At 37.4% G+C, this 10,897-nt stretch overlaps 3 protein-coding genes across 3 annotated transcripts; all 3 read left to right on the top strand.

Moving 5' to 3' along the window:
* Nucleotides 1-743: 743 nt before the first annotated feature.
* Nucleotides 744-2,532, top strand: CBG14799 (the record flags this gene model as incomplete). The annotated part of the gene is made up of 7 exons (XM_002644738.1): nucleotides 744-824; nucleotides 873-1,018; nucleotides 1,065-1,142; nucleotides 1,188-1,437; nucleotides 1,486-1,777; nucleotides 1,860-2,164; nucleotides 2,239-2,532. 7 exons carry the CDS (start codon nucleotides 744-746, stop codon nucleotides 2,530-2,532), a joined length of 1,446 nt encoding a protein of 481 aa, XP_002644784.1.
* A 2,517-nt stretch (nucleotides 2,533-5,049) lies between these two features.
* Nucleotides 5,050-5,273, top strand: CBG14798 (the record flags this gene model as incomplete). Its single annotated transcript, XM_002644737.1, has 2 exons — nucleotides 5,050-5,103; nucleotides 5,154-5,273. 2 exons carry the CDS (start codon nucleotides 5,050-5,052, stop codon nucleotides 5,271-5,273), a joined length of 174 nt encoding a protein of 57 aa, XP_002644783.1.
* Nucleotides 5,274-8,268: 2,995 nt separating this feature from the next.
* Nucleotides 8,269-8,511, top strand: CBG14797 (the record flags this gene model as incomplete). Its single annotated transcript, XM_002644736.1, has 2 exons — nucleotides 8,269-8,322; nucleotides 8,392-8,511. The coding sequence occupies 2 exons, from the start codon at nucleotides 8,269-8,271 to the stop codon at nucleotides 8,509-8,511; spliced, it is 174 nt and encodes a 57-aa protein (XP_002644782.1).
* Nucleotides 8,512-10,897: the final 2,386 nt, after the last annotated feature.

Below are 10,897 nucleotides of genomic sequence, written 5' to 3'. Positions count from 1 at the left end.
ATGAAAGAGAATGTTTGAATACACAACGAGGGGTCATCACTCATTGTTATTGCTTTGTTGCGTTATTGATTGTTGCGTTGTGGCCCTTCTTTTTTTCCCTTTCACTCGTTTTTTCTACTTTTCGAAAAAAAAAACAGTTCCGCGGACAGTTTAACCAAAATTATACCGCGTGACCCTTCAGCTCGAAAAAGTAAACAGTCGAAAAACTGCGGAGTTCATGTTGTATGTCTCTTTTTCTCTATTTCTCTCCTAAATTTTCATTCCTCTCAACAGTTTTTCCGCGTGCTATTGTTGTTGTTGCGTGTCGAATACAAGAAAAACCAGGCTGGTAGAATAACTAGAGTGAAATGTGTCGTCTCCGGAAGAGGAGTCGGTGACTTCAAATTAGACCTTGACCGGCAGTGCGTTTTTTTTCCAAAGGCACGACACAAACGCGCCGCTGGTGGCGTGATACTCCTCGCAGGCCAACCAATTGTCTTTTTTTTTCTTTTCCACTCTTTCTCGACATTCACCATCCCTATCTGTTTCTTATCAGAAGTAGCTCATCTTTGACGAAACGTTTTTTATCCTGATTTGCGATAAATTTCTTTTTCATTATCACCATCAATCATGGGAAAGGACATTGAAATTTATGTATTTTTTTCTAAGCAATATGTTTTGATTTATTATCTAGTCTTTTTTCCGCTAGATAGTCGTCTACTTTTTGCTAATCATAATTATTTGTTGGTTTTTTCAGCTTTCAAATGCCGGGAATACACACATTTTACGATGGATCTAAAATTTTGGAACCTCTTGCTGAATCAATTGGTTTGGAAGTGGATCGAGTGAGTTCTTTCTTTTTTAGGTCTGTGAAACAAAATTCGGTTTTTTAGGTCAACTTCGTGCTCAGCTTGTTTGCCAGTTTTGGAATTTCGTACATCTACAAAAAGACATGCTCTCTGAAACAAGTGAATCGACAAGTGAGGACAGTAATACCTGCAGTGGTTGGAATCACATTGTTGTTTTTCTGTTTTGGAAGGTAAGATCCCAAAAACCAAAGAGATGCTAAAAATCAACAATTTCAGAGCCATCAAACATCTACTTGCAAACGCTCTTGGAAGTTACGCCATCATGTATTTCGCGCCACCTACTCAAGTTCATAAGTATGTATTTTCTTCAAATATTTAATGGTTACAATATTTTTCCAGGCTAGTCTTGCTGTTCTCCATGGGATATCTTTTCTTCATTCACTCCTATCGCTGGGTCATTCTCGACACCTACAGTTTAGACGTCACTGGGCCGATTATGGTTGCTGTTGAGAAAGTGACAATGATGGCGTTTAATTTGAAAGATGGAAAAGCTAAGGATCAATCGAAACTGACTGATGAACAAAAGAAAGAGTCATTGAAAGAGATTCCATCGCTTCTTGAGTACATGTCCTTCATGTTCAACTTCCAGGTGAGAAGCCATTTTAAGTAGCTAATTCTAAGAAACAAATCTTTTCAGACTGTGCTGACCGGTCCAGCCAACAACTACTATGACTACATCAATTTCCTGGATGAGAAGCACCTCGTAGCTAACAAACATGGAAAACTTCCATCTTCTACCGGAGTTGCTATGAAGAAATTCTGTCAAGCTCTTGGATTCCTTGCCATTGTTGTGACCCTTGGAGCTAGCTACAAAGTAGAAGACGTCGGAACTCCAGAATACTTCAAACTTCCAATGTGGCAATGGTTCTTCTGGTGGTTCATTACCATTTTCTTCATTCGATGTGCTTACTACTTCGCATGGGTGTTTGGTAAGTGTTTGATCGACAATTCCAACGAAAACTAGTCATCGCTAATGCGAAATTCAAAGATTCCTTTAACTCTTCATTTCAGCTGACGCCATCTGCAACATGTCTGGATTCGGCTTCAGTGGATACGACAAAGAAGGAAACGCTGAATGGAAGCTCTGCACCAATGTACTCCCATACCAAGTTGAAATGGCTCAAAGTTTGAAGGAAACCCTTGACGGATGGAACATCCAAACCGGATTCTGGCTGAGAAAAGTTGGATATGAGCGTGCTCCAAAATCCATTCGCACTGTCGCCACGTACACTTTGTCCGCCGTCTGGCATGGAGTTTCTATTGGATATTACATGGCTTTCTTCACCTGTGGATTGTTCACTGTTGCTGCTCAGACTGTGCGTTTTTCACCCTTTGATATAATTTAGAATCCAAAAATCGTTTTCCCAATAATTATCGAATTTTTTTTCAGTTCCGACGCTGCATGCGCTGGCGATTCTTGGACGATGCCAACAAAAAGTTCGCCTACGACATCTTCTCGTTCATCATCAGCAAGATTGCTCTGGCCTACGCTACCTACTCCTTCGTAACAATGCATTTGTATCCAGCTTATGATGTTCTGTGGAGAGTCTACTTTATTCCACACATCGTCGCTTTTGCCGTCATTTTTGCCCTGCCAAAGTTTTTCAAACCACTCAAAAAGCCAGTACCAGTTTCTGAAAAGAAGCCGGAGATCATATCTGACAAACCACTCAAGCAGGAATAATTCATATTTTTGCGAAGCTGGTTTCAATCGGCTTTTTTATTCCTTTTTCGTTTGTTGACCGGTATCCAACTTTATATTTATGTTTTGTTATACTATTTCGCTTTTTGTTCCCCGCCATCCATCTGGAACGTGTGAAAGTGTCGGTGAAAGAAATCTACACAATATGCAGTTTCTGATGAATTATTGTACATTACAGTCTCTTTTCCTGCTGAATAAACTATTTCGTTGAAGTGTTGAATGCAGGGATGTGTGGAACGGAATTCGGAACTTCAAAAAATTTAATATTTCAACCGGAATGTTCCCGAATTCTTTTCTCAGTTAAAAAATTTCCTATTGCGATCACTTCGAAGTTCATTGAAATCGAAAATTTCTTGAAATCCGGAATTTTTAGATTCTGGTTGAATAAATATTTTTGAAATGAACCCTAAGAAGTCATTGGCTGAAAATTCTTTTGTTTAAATTTGTACTGCTCAGAAATACACCAATTGACTTTCTTTATTGACATTGTGACAATTTTGATGAATAAATGAATGTATAAAGAATGAACTACAACTGAAATGACTTCTAGTACCAGGTTGTATTATATTTCGTACCCATGTCATGGAAATTTGAAGATCCTGAGAATATCAGGTATTGCTAATCCCTAATATTTGATGTCTGGAAAAGTTCATCGTTTTGTCTTTCTTTCCTGTTATTATTTTTGTGTTCCTCTTTCCTCTCTTTCTTTTTTTCCGCCCTTCAAAAAAAACAGCTTTCCAGAAAAGGCATCTTCTTCTTCTAAATTCGAGCTCTGATGTCTTAGAGATGATCGAATTTCGCAGAAAAAAAAGAGAGAAGGACGAGCACACCATTTGGCGTGAAAAACAAGATGATTCTTCTCTCTCCTCTATCCCACAGACCTACTTGTGTTGGGCCCTCTCTAGACACACACACCACGTGACGGACGGATTTGTGTTGACCTCGGTTTTGGGTGACCCCTGGTCGGTCTTTGAGGCACTATACATCATTTCTCCACCGTTCGCTTTTGTGTTATTCGGTTCTTTAGATGCGTCTGGCGTCTCGTGTCCTTTTGCTCTTTCTTTCGTTTTTCATTAGTATGCATTTGATGGATTATCCATTTCCCATCACGCGCACACTGGCTAGCAGACTTCCTGGAATACAAATACAATTTCCTTTTGGCATTACCGGAAATTTAAATCTTTTGAATTCTCAATGTAAATTTATGAATGCAGGAATTAGTGTTACAAGAAACGTATTGATAAATCAGACTATGTAGCTTATTTACATTTAGTTAATACTTCAGAACGATGTGATGGTTAGGTTATAATATTTAGAAGTTTTGAGAAAACGGGTAGACGCATAGCCTGAGTTCTAAGCAAAAACTCTCTAGGGAAATCATTAACTGTGGAAAGAAAACCCTCAAACACTGGAAGCTTCTTCTTTTGTGAACCTCACTGAAACAACTTTGGACTTTTGAACCTCAGATGCTAAACAATCATGCTGATTCATTGTTTCAACTTTCTATGAAATTCAAGTTTGCAAGAAGGTCAGATTTTCAAGTACCTTCCTGTCGTTGTAAACAATTTTTTGGCATCTTCGCTACCCGATTTTTCGTCTCTCTCTCCTCACTCGATCATGGCAAATTTCGACCTTTGTCATCTACCTCCCATCGGTTTCTTGCTGCATATTCTGCTATCCATTTTTTGACGTTGGTAGATTTCGCACAACTCATTTTTTTACATAAAGATGTTTCTAAAAATCCAAGTGTCTTCTTGAGGCCTCATGTTACCCGTTCTGTTTGCAGTACACAATCCCAAACGATTGTCTAGTATGTGTGAAGCTTCATTTCTGCTGCTGCTTCTGCTGGTAGCAAATTTCAAATACAAACATGAACCATTTGTTGAGTTGTTTGCGCGACATCTCTCGCTCTTTCTCATGACAAATATAAATATACAAGATGTGACATAATTGTGATTTTTAAGGATTCAGAAATGAGCCTTTAAGTCACAGATCATTTCCGAAAAAATCGTTTTGTGGATTGTTCAAGAAACGAAACGCCCACTTATTTTTATTTCTAGGATTTTGGATATAAAACCAGCAGTCTTTGGCAAAGTTTCTTCCAGTAGTCATGTTTTAGTTGTTCTTACAATTACGAAATTCTTAAAACTTTTCAATTTGCTGAATCATAGGATTCAAAACTTTGCGAAAAACTTTCAGAACATTTCGTTTGAGAAAAGTGAGTCAGTATTGTGAAAGGAGAAGAAGCGTCCTTATTCTTCATGCATCTGTTCTGTATATATATATATATATTTTTTTTTTCGCCTTTGCCCATCTGGCTGGCCCTCCACCAGAATAATATATACCCAATCCACTCACTCTCATAAATCCTTCAGTTCGACACCGAATAATGCATTCGGTTCTAATCTCATTCGTTCGCCCTCATTATATTGTTATTCTCAACCACACCCCAAACGAGTTTTCAAAAGAAGTATTCCAGAACAGCTCATCTCGACAACTATGGCTCTCACTTGCACCGACATTCCAAAGTTTCTCTGCGCTCTGCTCCTTCCGGTAGGTTGAATTAAAACATAGTGGTTGATTCTAAAGTTATGGTATTCTAGCCAATCGGAGTCTGGATGGAGAAGGGATGCACCTACCACTTGGCCATCAACATCCTGCTCACCATTCTCGGATACATCCCAGGAATCATCCACGCTTGCTACGTCATCCTCGCCTACTAAATCTGCTTTGGAACTCACAAATTCTTGACATAATGACGCCATAACCACAAACATCTTTTAAAAATTACTTTTCCAACAAAAATCATCTCCCCTCTCCAATTATTCAAAGTATTGGCATCTTTCAATCTTCTCGATGTGATTCTGTCACTTTTATGTTGATGTGAACAGTTTTGTATGAATAAAGGAGCAAAAAGAAACCACAATATGACTCAGAAAAGAAGATGAGGTGTCAGGAAATGAACCGTAAGAATGAAATGGTTTCTGAAGATGAATGGGGTGGAATGAAAAAGAGTTTGCTGCTGACTGTTTAGTTTGGACGTCAATTTTCGAGGATTGAGAAATAGTAGAATTCTCGAACACCCCCAATTTGCCTGTTTCAATGAACTAAATGAATTAGCTCTGAAAAAATATAATTTCTAGAAGAAGTTTGCTTGATGTTTGAAGAGTATTGAAAAAAGAAAAATAATGCTGTTATCAAATTTAGAATTTCAGTTCGATCTTTCCCCAAATGAACAAAGTTCGAAGTTTTGTTTACTTCTGAAAATAGGGAACTGTTCGTCTGCGGGACTGGTCAGATTAGTAACGTACAAGGTACTACATTGACAATTATTTTATAATCCTTGATCACAAAATTGCTTGTATGGCTGCCAAAACCCTTTTCCCGGTTTTACGGTTTCAATCTACTCAAGTATGGCTCACAAATTGCTAAAAATGAATGGGGACCAGGACCACTCAACAAAATACGTTTTTCCACTGTTTGTTTTTCCCTAAAAAACAAGACATTTCTGTTTCAGACACCAGTATGCTTTCTTGTTGGTTCGATTTGTTCCCAGCGAAATGAAATTATTGATGGTTACTCCGTTTGTGTGATACTTCTATGTACCAATGACAACTCATGCATCAAAGATTACTCCATGGGACCCTGAGGACAGAAAGTCCGCCCCTTTTCCCACAACCAGTCACTTGACCGATGGTCTTTTATTTATTGTTGTCTTCTTCTCTGCCCATTCTTCGTTTTTCTTCCTTCCAACTCCAAAAATTTTCATTTTTAGGACCGGGTCGACATCCATCTTAACTGCGTTGTCCAGTTACTCAGTAATTGTTTTCCGTTTCCCATCAGCCTTGCCATGTCTTTTGCGTTCTTAACAAAAATTTCAGAACCAGTAAACCAGGCGTGAGTCAGTCAGAAGAGACTACACATATTGTGAAATTACGGCTACTTTCAAGGTATTACTCAGTGTTAGAGAAACAGTAGTGTTTGCTGAGCGCACATATGAGAAAAGAAATGGTGCCTTCTGACTCTCTGTTTTCTTTTCTCTTGTTTTCATCCCTATGCCAGCGATTTTTCTCCTGTCACAAACATATAAATAGGATTGGATGGGAAATTTCAAGGAAAGTTTTCATACTTCGGTCTTCAACAACCTACAGAAAAATTATTTCTTCCTCGTTTTCCATTTCCAAAATTTGACTTTTCGATCTTCTGCTTTTTTGTGGTTGTTGTGAATAATTCAACGGCTGTTAGCGTGGTAGAATGTATTCTTAGAAAATTAACTCCGAGGAGCTTTTGTTTTTTTTGGACAACAAAGCAAATAGGAAATTTGAAAAACGGCTCTGGTAGAATAGACAATAAGGAACTTGATTCTGAGAAGAAAATACGAAAAACCATGAACACAAAATGCGAAAAAAGTCTGCATGATGTCTAGAACAGTTTCTCGAAAAATTTAAACTTCGGGATTTCTCATATAATGAAGAACTGATGCAAATTAATTTCAATAATTTACTTTTTGCAACTTCTAATGTAAGGTTTTTTCTGATCGTTTCATTTACAAAATTACCGTATTTCCTCTAGTATAAGCCTGTTAAAAGCGTCTACTTTGAGCTAACTTCTTTCGACTCCTGTAAATGATATCAAAACTTTGTTTATTGATAAAACAGTTTTGTAAAATTACCAACATTTTATCAACTGGCAACCTTTTTATAGCTTCCACAAAAATCGGGATAACTGAGCTCAAAGTTGATAGTTTCAGGGGCTGCAATCAGTGGAAATACGGTAATTGTGTAAGCGAAAGTATCACAACAAATGCGGCAATTTGTATTTGAGTCTGAAACACTACAGATTTGAAATTCGAATATTTTCAACAGTAATCTTGATCTGTGCAACTTCTCAATACATGAACAGTTTCATGCATGACCTGTGATCTATGACTCCAGTCTCTCTCTTTTTAAGAGGAACACAATGTTTCTAAAATACGCACATGTCTTCTGAAATCAAACCCCCCTATAAACGAAATACCTCAATTTCTCCTATACGCAAAAGTACAAAATACTATTTCCCTTTTAACGGTAGCCGCTGCCAACCGTCATGCATTTCTATGGAAACATTGTGTCCTCTTCACTATTCCCTCTTATCGTTTCCTCACTTTCAATGTTTTCCCGCAAACATTGCCGTCCTCTTTCGGCATACTCCACCCATTTTCGAACCAGTCAGTCACCACTCGACCCGCCGGTGGTTTTCGTTCCTCTTTCATAGATTTCCTCTCTTCTCACTGATCCAAACGCATTTTCCTTTTCAATACCTATTTGAAAAATGAGTATTATTGACTCATATTTCAATGACACTCGGGTTTCGAACATATCTCTTTTTCAAATTCCAACTTTCAAAGTCATAGAAAAATCGTAAAATAAAAAGTCGTTGAAGTTCATGCGACAAATTTCCAAACTCTGTGGATCTAGCCACATGTCACAAAAATTGGCCACATGTCACAAAATTCGCATGACCTTTTTTCCGCTTGATGCACAGTAACCCATAGTGATTTTGTTTTCGGGACATTCCCATGGATACATCTTCTCCGCCTCGCTTAGTCCTCCACTTTCATTTCTTCCATTTCCCTTCACCTTTGCATCTTTTTCTCTGAAAAATAGCTTGTTTCTCTTTGTAATTTTTTCAAATTTGAGTTTTTCAGTTTCTTAAAACTTCTGAAAACTACTGTTCGCCATGGCTCTTACCTGCACCGACATTCCAAAGTTCATCTGCGCTGTTCTTCTTCCAGTAAGTTTTAGTTTTATTTATTTATAGTCACCGTGAAAACTATAACAAGTACATATTTTGAATTTTCAGCCAGTTGGAGTCTTCTTAGAGAAGGGATGCGACTACCATCTTGCCATCTGCATCCTTCTCACCATTCTCGGATACATTCCAGGAATCATCTACGCTTGCTACGTCATCCTCGCCTATTAAACGATGAAAAATGCTTTTCTGTCATAATTGACGTCCTAACACTGCTTTCCATGTTTCCATGTATAATATAATTTTAAATCAATAAAATTTGGGATGATTGAACGCATATATTTTTTTCTCAATTTCACGGAATCGGAAATATAAAAAATCGGATTTAGAAAAAGTTATTTTGAAAAGTGCACCTAGTTAATGATTTAAGCCACTGAAGGAAGCGCCGTTAATGATGTAAGCCACTGAAGGAAACTGACAAAATATGCTTGACATTGCTATAAAAGTTTGTTCAGTAGACCACTTTTTAATCTTTTTCCGGTAATGAGATATGCGAGCTAAAAATTAACAGGTCGTTATATAAGAGTGTTCACGCTATACATTTATTGAGAAAAAAATAATAAAAAGACTGTCGTCCGAAAAACAAAAAAAAATGTTTTCCCCACAATTTCAAGAGATAAATTTATCAAAACAGATCAGAAATTTTTTGAAAAGTTTACTAAAGATTTTTTTACAGGTGATCTTTGTTTGAGCGTTTTTCCTGAAATTTTGAACATTCAAGTGTCAAAAAAAAACATTTTTCGCTCAATTTGATTCATTCTTAAATCAGTAAAAAAATTTTAATCTTTTATCGAAGCGTAAAGCGACTCTCTGTGCAAACTCATCAGACATTATTACCCAATAACTCATCTTGAAAACATGTCCACTCTCACCTGACAACTGTTCTGACGGGTTCTCGATCTTTTCGACCATCCACAATTTTTTCATCCTCGATCACTGGTCACAACAATTTCAGTTGGCTTCTAAGCATGCGGATTCTAGAATCAGGCGGCATTTCTATTGATTTTTTGCATTTTTCGAGTTTTTTGGAACATTTCCTAACCCTACTTCATATAAATCGCATAGTACCTTCAATGTTAATTTTTTGTAGAAATTTATAACAAAAAGATCTACTAGCTTCATTTCAATTGGTTACGGTTGTTTTTTTATTGATAGACTCTGGCTAAATGTTTTTTGCACCTTTTTTTAGTTTATTTTCAGAGCAATTTAGCTCAAAGTACTTAGTTCACCTTGTTCGGCGTTCTTCATAAAACTGTGACACTTTTTTCCTGTTACTGACAGTGCACTGAGCCAGTACAGCTTGAACCCTGGATCAATTAATTCCACACAGCGAACGACTCTAGCGCAAAAAATAGAAGTTCAAATTCAATTATTCACATGTTAGCTGGAATAATTTTCGAATTCTCGCTCTTCGAAGCAAAACCCTCCCAAAAGTTTAATTACACTGGTAATCTTTCTCGTCGAATTTTTTGTGGTTTTTAGACAAAACCTAATAGAATTGCCATCGGGTGGTCGGAAAACCGATCTATCCTATTTCCGCTTTTCTGTGGTGTCACTATACCCCAGTTGTAGACGCAGAATTCACATTTATCAAAAAACCGCCCGAAACTGCAACAGTCCATTTTTTTCATTTCTCTCTTCGAACCCCCTATCCGCTCGTCATAAAAAAGTCACACACGAGTTGAGGCCTCATCTCGCTTTAACGAATGAGGAGAGTCTGGGTGATCCGTCCCAATGTTTAAAGAATGTTTCGGGGTGGCTGGTGCCTCGGGGTTTCTCACAGAAGCTCTGCTCTGATGAAGAAGAAAAAGAAGAAAGGACCGCCACGTACATGTCTCGTTTTTCTCCGCGTCGCACCAGTTGTCACGGCATTAGCCACGGGGCACAACACTGTGCTACTCCCGATCGACATGACACTACGATTACTGCTCGAATTACTAGTCAAACTGTAGTCGTGCTTGAACTATCCCGTCGGTTTTTTGAAAATTTCGTTTCGCTCTTTTGTTGAATGACGTCGCCTGTTTTTCTCTGCATTTCTAGAACGTCTCGGAAAAAAATACACTCGCTTTCCCCTTATATGCACATCATAACTTTTGACGACTTTTCTTCTGTGTGTATCTTTCTATTTACTTTCATCCTTCCCTTTTCTACTGTTTTCCAGTTTCTTGTTTACCAAAAAGTTACTGTTATACAAAGAACTGTGTACTGGTGTAGGAATTATTTTAAAAAACACCCATCACAGAGTTTATCAATTTGTTATCATTGTTGCGTGTGAACCTGGCGGTGGCGCGTTTTATCTCGCTTTTTTTGCAATAACGAATCTTGTTAGTTGATATTTTCAGTATTCTTCAAAAACTAAGTTCTTTTTTGGAAAATAAAATCATTAATTTTTTGGGAGTTGAAATGTTCTTTTTCCTAAGAGAGTTCATAATTGCTGAAAACATTTTTTTCGGAAATAATTTTTAATGAATCAATTTTCGAAATTTCCCAAACGAAAAAAAAGCTCAACTTTTTATTCAATGATTTTCTCACTCAATTATTTTCAAATCTGTAAAAA

Source organism: Caenorhabditis briggsae (genome assembly GCF_000004555.2).
Source record: "Caenorhabditis briggsae complete genome, chrX, whole genome shotgun sequence".
Lineage (NCBI taxonomy): Eukaryota > Metazoa > Nematoda > Chromadorea > Rhabditida > Rhabditidae > Caenorhabditis > Caenorhabditis briggsae.
Note: the sequence above shows the minus strand (reverse complement) of the source record. Positions and strands in the feature narration are given on the sequence as shown.